The 7,961-nt window shown below is 40.3% G+C and overlaps 1 protein-coding gene across 1 annotated transcript; it reads right to left on the reverse strand.

Annotated features, from left to right (window-relative positions):
• Nucleotides 1–1,607: 1,607 nt before the first annotated feature.
• On the reverse strand, nt 1,608–5,274 carry LOC144533586 (dynein axonemal light chain 4). Its single transcript, XM_078275048.1, has 4 exons — nt 5,194–5,274; nt 4,612–4,691; nt 3,411–3,494; nt 1,608–2,684 (listed from the first exon to the last, which is right to left on the reverse strand). Exons 2-4 carry the CDS (start codon nt 4,681–4,683, stop codon nt 2,520–2,522), a joined length of 321 nt encoding a protein of 106 aa, XP_078131174.1. The 5' UTR covers nt 4,684–4,691; nt 5,194–5,274; the 3' UTR covers nt 1,608–2,519.
• Nucleotides 5,275–7,961: the final 2,687 nt, after the last annotated feature.

Raw genomic sequence — 7,961 nt, forward strand, 5'->3', positions numbered from 1 at the left:
CTAAACTTAATCACTTTTCTCTCTCTTCTAAAACTGAACAGCTGTTAGAGGCGTACACTTTTCTTTTAACCAATCAGAATCGGCCGTGAAATCACGAGCCAATCACAGCATGACATCCCTGTTCTTCTCCCTGCTGCTCAGTTGTCATTTCAGGCAAATAGCACAACCTTCCTCCTCCCCTTCCACCTCCAGTCTTCATCACACACGGCTCCCTGGGTCTTCCTCCGGCAGACCGCTCCCGTCGGCTCCTCTGTCCGGTCTTCGGGCTCCCTCATGCCACCACCAGTGTCTAGACTCCATCGGGGGAACATCTTTTGGTTTTCTACCCCTTTAAAAAATAATTTCATAACGATGGAGTCTAATCTCCAAAGACTGTACTTTCTTATTTTGCATATGTACAAATAAATCTTTGCATATCTGCAACTAAGTCTCCCCTGATTGAAATGTTATATTTCTGTTTGTCAGTCATATTGACAGCTGCTAAACTGCGTTTCGTTGTTGAAAACAATGACAATAAAGATCTATTCTATTGGAGCATCCCTCCTTAAACACCACACAACAGAACTAGCTGAGTGCAGTTGTGCCTGTTGGTTTTATTAAGGAACTCTACAAAGACGTTTAAGAAAATAAATTGTAAAGCAGCACCTTCTTAACACAACTTACTCCAGTTTCTCAGGGAAACCCAACATCCAGTCTTCATCATCCACTCTGACAAGACCCTGACATTCCATTATTTGGCTTTATTCTTTTTCCTTAATATTAATAAAGAATAAACCCTATTTTTTGGAAGCATCTTTGTCTCCTCCCGTTTATTTTGTATTTATAAAAAGCCGGAAAACAGCTGCTGGCATGTTCTTCCGGCGTATACTTTTACTCTTTTCTTACATTTTAAAACCAAGCATTCAAATTCAATATCTATTGATGTGTGAGACAACTGCGTCATTTGACTCTTAGCAATGCTTGTGCAGTCACTAATGTCTGTAGAACTGCATAACAAATCATACCCCCTTCTACCCATTTCAATTTGCTCCCTCTTAGTTCAGTAGTTATATTTTCTCCGCTGTGGTCATACAAATTGCTAGTTTGGGAAAACACTGATGAACTTCTGGCAAATTTGAGATTTGCTCTGCAAGTCAGTCTGGCCAAGAGCCCATTCAAGCCCATTTCCAATTTTTCCAAATCGAGGCACCAATCACAACCGTTGAGGCGGTCTTTACCCGATGACGACAGCGCAGCGACGGCAAGCAGCTTTATATTTACATTCAACATGACGGCCACCGAAGCGCAGCGACCCGTTGATGCCGCTGAAGCTGCTACGTCACCTGGATCGTTGGTCTGATTGATTGAAGGACTATCCAATTGCGCCCAGAGGCATTTGAGTGGCGTCCGTTGGTGACGCCCCTTTGGAAATAAGCTGCGAATGAAGCTTGCCCAGACCCACTCTCAGTTACAACTGAGAGAAGGGTCTGGTGTCAACCAGGCTAACAAATTACATTTTCTTATGATAAAATGAAGCTAAAATGCTTTGCCTGAAATGTAATTTAATGTAACTTTAACCCTTAAGCCACTGAGCAATGTCGTGAAGAACAAAAAGGCGACAGTTTCTATTTCACCACATTTCAGAGTTTATTGTACAATCAAGTCAATTCACACAAAATGGTCCATTGCACTGGATCATTAAAACTGGCATCAACATGAAAACAATCACATTGTAAATATCACCCAGTGCGGTGATATCATTAGGGATTATTACAAACACCTTTACAGGGAGAAAAGGTGGAACGGGTTTAGTGTTGTTTGGCTCAGCAGACTCTGAGCCTTTAGTTGTAAGAAGATGACACTGGTCTTTAAAAAGAAGTTCTTCAAGTTGCCTCAAAATATGTACACATAAAAAATATTACATTCAATAAAAAATTGTATTGAAAGATTAGTGCGGTTGGAGAGAAAGAGAGAGAAAGACGGGTGTGAAAAGTGACTGATGGTGGGGACAGTTCACTGTTGTACAAACTGCTGAGGAAGGTGGTGATGAAATGCTATTTCAAAAAACAGTGTGTGTCCAGCACACACAAACGTATAAACTCACACACACGTGCTCCCTGAAGAGGAATGAGGATAAAGGACTTTGGAGACCCTGATTGGCTGTATTGTTTGTAAAAGTTGAACTTACTTGCACATGCACGCTCACAATTAGAACCATGGATACAGCTTCAGAGACGGACGGAGGGTTGGAAACAAAGAGAAAAAGGCAAGTGACAGACGAGGCAGAAAGCTATTTTTATGCCTTCCAGCCAAAGTGACTGCCGCACTTTAGAATTCCCTTTCAACTATTTTTCCCTGCCAACTACATTTTTTAAACTGGACAAGAGCTCCAAATAATTGTTTATTATGTGCCACAGTGGCTGGTAGCGTGGACAAACTGACCTGTCGCAACACAAATGAAACCAGCGTCCGGCTGGTAGCTGGTGTTCATTCCCAGCCCCGTGACCACGTCACAGGGGAGGAGGGACAGCGAGGAGATGCTACGAGCACTTCCACACACACACGGCCAGACTCCCGCCAAAGAACATGTAGAGCAGGTTCTTCACCTCGTGTGTGACCTCAAAGCCGAAACCTTCGCCGATCACCACGTGCCACGAGCTGCCGAATTTCTTGTCCATGGACTCTTTGATCATCTTCGCTGCACTCTGGGGGGGAAAAAACAGCGAGAAACAAAACAAAACAAAAAAAATAGATAAAACAAATAAACATCAACCAATGAAGAATATGATCTTAATATAGGGAATTACATCTTACATTTTTAACAAACCAAAATACTGAGACAATACATCTATTAAGAGTTTGACTGAATTACCTTACAGCTGTCATTAACTATTAGTCTCGCATTGCCAGACCTTCCTCCACAGCGCTGCGGAGGAGGGTCTGGCTAGTCAACACAGTATTTCGGAATGCTCTGGTTTATTGGCATGTCTTTAAAACAATCACAATTGTCTTGGGCAGCATTATGCGCCAGACAGAGCCCCGGTGCCGCTGTGAAATAGCCTCGGGAAGTAACTTGTTTTGGTGGAACGCGTGTACGTTCAAAAGTTGTTTTAGTCGAGCAACAGAAAACACAGATTGGACAGATAGTCTAGCTAGCTGTCTGGATTTACCCTGCAGAGATCTGAGGAGTAGTTAACAATAGTCCTCATGAATCCACCGGAGTTTAAAATTCCAAAACAAAGAAAGCGGACGGTAACGAACATCCGGCTGAAAAGAAGGACATTGTGTGGAAATTCCGGCAGCACCGGAACAATCCCGGAAGTGGAACGCCGTGGATATAGACTTAACTATAGCATGGCAAATATCAATTTCTGACAGAGCTACCACAAAAAAACTAAAAAGACGGAAAGCCCAAATTATAATACATTTACCTCATTGTTGGTGGCAAACTTTTCACAGGCTGTAACACAAAGCTCCATGGTCTCAACCCTCATTTCCTCTGGCATGTCTGTATGCTGAAGACAAACACAAATGATAAGGGTCTACATTCCCCTGCCTGACTCTGCCTTTTTTTTTTCTTTTTTTTTTTTGCTTGTGAACACACACGTACATACATACATACATACATGTTTTGGTGACTGAGTCGGCACACAACGTAGCACTTTGTCTCACTGGGAAGTTTTCTTACATCTCCAAAAAAAAGCCATGTACAGTTACGTAAAACTGATACCAATAGTTAAAATATACTAATACTTAAATACTTAAAAGGGTGTTTTTGTGAATGTACCCAAGTCATTTAAAAGCATATTTAGGACGGAAGCGCCACTTTTAAGATGTACTGTATTTTGTTTTTTCCGTCAAATGGCCTTTCGAATGGGAGTAATAGGGGCACTATTATGCTAGCCTCAAAATAGCTATTTTTAAAACACTAAGAAGGCTCGACACAACATGAAACTTTGCTCCAAGTATCACCAGGGGCTCTACATCTTTACGAAAGCATTGACAACATTGTTTTTGTACCCAGAGTTTACTAAAAAGAGAGGTTTTGAACAACTCACCGTAGCTCTTGTTGTTTCCGGCCACTACCACCTCGGCAGTCAAAACGAGTCGATGTCAAAACAAGTAGCCACAGATTTAGTATATCCCTTGTGCACCGGTGTAGTTAAGGTGTAGAGCCCCTGGTGATACTTGGAGCAAAGTTTCATGTTGTGTCGAGCCTTCTTAGTGTTTTAAAAATAGCTATTTTGAGGCTAGCATAATAGTGCCCCTATTACTCCCATTCGAAAGGCCATTTGACGGAAAAAACAAAAAACAGTACATCTTAAAAGTGGCGCTTCCGTTCTAAATATGCTTTTAAACAAAAGTTCGACTCGGGTACATTCACAAAAAGACCCTAGGTTGCATTTTTGGTGAGAGTTACGCTTTAATGACACTTGCCCAAACACAATGCACATACAGTTAATTTGCAGCCTGCTAATACACCACAACTACCCAAACCCCAGCCTAAACAGCAATGGTAGCTATACAATCAAAATGTAATGTTCATGTTGTCATTGCAGAATGGACTGCTCCCAACCGCAGTTAGGATGTTCTTGTCCTGTACCCAGAGGCACTGTCCCGCTTCTCTCCTACCCTGATGAGAGGGAAGCTGTGCAGTCTCTTGTAGTCGGCCTCCTCTTTCTTTCCCTCACCAGTCCCAGCCATTCCGACTCCTGCAAAAGATACATTTTTAACATGTTAAAAAAACCTAACCCCCCTAGTAACGTTACTCAATGCGTGATAGTAAAGCACAGACACGGACAAACCAGTAGTAAAGAGCAAGCTCACATCTGTATAACTTAACGCTAGCTAACGTTAATAACACTCTGTAACATGCCTCTGGGGAAGAGGATAAATTGTTAGCTAGCTACAAGAAGTATGTCATCGTAGTTTACACCAGAAATGGCTATTTCTCCTTTAGACGATATCGGCAGATAACGGTTTGTTTGTAAACGCGACCAGACTTGATCAGCTTAGTAACGGTAACTAGCGAACCAGGTTTTACTAGCTAGCTAATTAGCTTAGCTTGTTTGATAGCAAACAGCTGATGCTACTGGTTGATGTTTTCTAGCCTCAAAAGTCCGCTTTTTTTAAACCCACCGTCGTAATGTTACGAGTTACAATGTGTTGTCGAGAGTAAATAAGTGACATAGAAGTGAATACATAACTACTTACGAGGTGTTTCTCCACCGAAAACTTCTGCTGCTTGACTCCCAGTTCGGTTGTTAAGGAGACATTTTAACAACGGATGTCCGTACAAGGGAAACCCCGCCCATTACAGCCAAGCTTCGTTCCTATTGGTTTATAGCCTGTCAATCAACTGAAAGACTAATAGCCTATCTATCTATCTATCTATCTATCTATCTATCTATCTATCTATCTATCTATCTATCTATGTGTCTGTCTCTCTGTCTGTCTATCTATCTTATATATATATATATATATATATATATATATATATATATATATATATATATATCCAGTAGTATAGTAGTATATGTTACTGTAACTGTGTTCTCCTTGCTTTTAGCTGTATGTCTATTCCTATCTTAACTGTTCTTGAGTAAGTGTGCAAGTAGCCCTAGATTGAGGGCAACTTAAACCCAAAGTCAAAATAATTGATGATTTTGAAAGTGTCTCAAATAATTTTCTCAGAAATGTAGTGAAGTAGAAGTAAAAAGTACAATACAATTGAAGTCAAGGGAAGGTAAAATACCTTATGATTGTATGTAGTAGAGTACTTACTTTGTAAAACCTTTTTTTATCCTTTCGTAATCAGCCCTCTTATTGAATCTGACCCACATTCAGCTGGAAACATCTGGGTGGAATCCCCAGATGGAGAGTTTTGACCCAGAATTGTGCTCTACACACACACACACACACACACGCACACACGCACACACACACACACACACACACACACACACACACACACACACTCACGCTCATACTCACAGACAAAGAACACGCATCCAAAATCACACACTCACAGTAATAGATATGTGATTCTCTATGCAGTTGTGTCTGTTGGGTTGTGCATTTAGCCTCACAATCCCCGACAAGCTAACCCCGTCTGAAATACCACCACGAGCATCTGGATTCATTTGGTTTCTGAAACAATGACTACCGTATAGATTAGACTGGATTGTGAATCATTGGAAAGGCAGACAAAAACACATGATAATCTTTCTCTCCTTCTTCTCTCCCTCTCTTCTGTCCTCTTTATGCAACCAAAAGAATGATGCAACTTGTTGACCATAAACTGAAACCCCTCACCTCACCTCTAGAGTGTGTTGGCTGAGAGAAACAGTGAGACATTACACTGCAGATTACGTTATGATATATATTTTGACAGGGTCTTTGTTCAGCCCAATTGATCCAGTTTAGATGCAACGATTCGAGAGCCAACGGAAAGAAAAGACTTATTGAAACAGGTAGCCTATATATATATAAAAAAAAAGGACCAAGATGAAACAGAAACTATCACCTCATCAACATTTCTTCACATCCTGCACAAAACTGTAAGGCCTTCTTTTCTTATTCTAATACAGTTATATTGTAAATATTCATTAAGTTATGTCTTTTAAATATTTTTATTGTAATATTTAGTACTCTGCTTTATTTATATTTCACCAAGGCAAATTCCTTGTAAGTGAAAAAGTACTTGGCAATGAATTGTATTGTGATTCTGATTACAGTAATTACTTTAAAGAAAAAATGAGATTTGTATGTTTCATTTGAATGGAACACATTTCATTACACTACATAAACACTTGTATTAACCTAGGCAAGCGAGGTTTTTTCAAGCAAAAATTATGATGAGAGTGAGTGAAAAAGTGAACAGGCCAGGCGGGGAGGCTGAAGTGAAATAGGTTAATTGTATATGCACTGTATAGTTTAAATGATGTATTTCTGAGAAAGGATATTAAAACGAGTCCTCTACTTTCAATGTTATTTGTTTGATTTTTATATATCAGTGTCTTAACCTATTTGAGTTAGTTTTATTGATTAGAACAAGATAAATGACTGACAGATTCTAACAACTTGTGTAATGTGGATGTGTGCACTTATCTCAGATCAAGTGTGAAGCATCTTGAAATACACACAGAGAGAGAGCAATATATACCCAGGTGAGCACTCACTCTGAAATAAGAATGTCAAATCAGAGCAGCAGAAGGATGGAGAGAAGGAGATGGAGGGGTTCTTGACAGAAGGTGTAGTGAAAAGATGCCAACTGGTGATGAGAGGTGGATAAAAGAGCGGAGGAGGAGGTGGTGGTGTAAGGACCTTGAGGAAAATATTCATCATGAGGGGAAAACATTCTCTAGTAAGTATGAGATAAGGCAGAGTCAAAAACAGAAAACGCTGCTGTTAGGGAGGGTTGGTGAATGGCGGACCCAAAATGCAGAGACAGAAGCAGAGGATCGTTTGATGATTTAATAAACAAACAAAAAAACATACAAAACCAAAGGAGTCCTGGAAAAGGAATCCAAAATAAGGTCCAAGTAAAAAAATAGAATAACAGGAACACTAACACTCACAGGAAAAACTAACACTCAAAATACAAACTGGAGACAAAAAACACACACACACACACACACACACACACACACACACACACACACACACACACACACACACACACACACACACACACACACACACACACACACACACACACACACACACACAGAGATGTGACACAGGTCAAGGGGAACACAAAGACTAAGTACACAGGGTAACAAGGTAACACAAGACAGGTGATACAAGGGCTGGGAAACAGGTGAAACACATTAGGTCTGGGCAGAACAATCAAAAAAGGCGGGAAAACACAAGACATAAAGTAAAACCAGACTAGACAAGACAGAAAACCAAACTATCAAAATAAAACAGGAAACTGAGGAAAATACAGAACAGAAACAGACTACAAAAATAAGATAAAA

This window comes from Sander vitreus, chromosome 2, assembly GCF_031162955.1.
Source record: "Sander vitreus isolate 19-12246 chromosome 2, sanVit1, whole genome shotgun sequence".
In the NCBI taxonomy this organism is placed as follows: domain Eukaryota; kingdom Metazoa; phylum Chordata; class Actinopteri; order Perciformes; family Percidae; genus Sander; species Sander vitreus.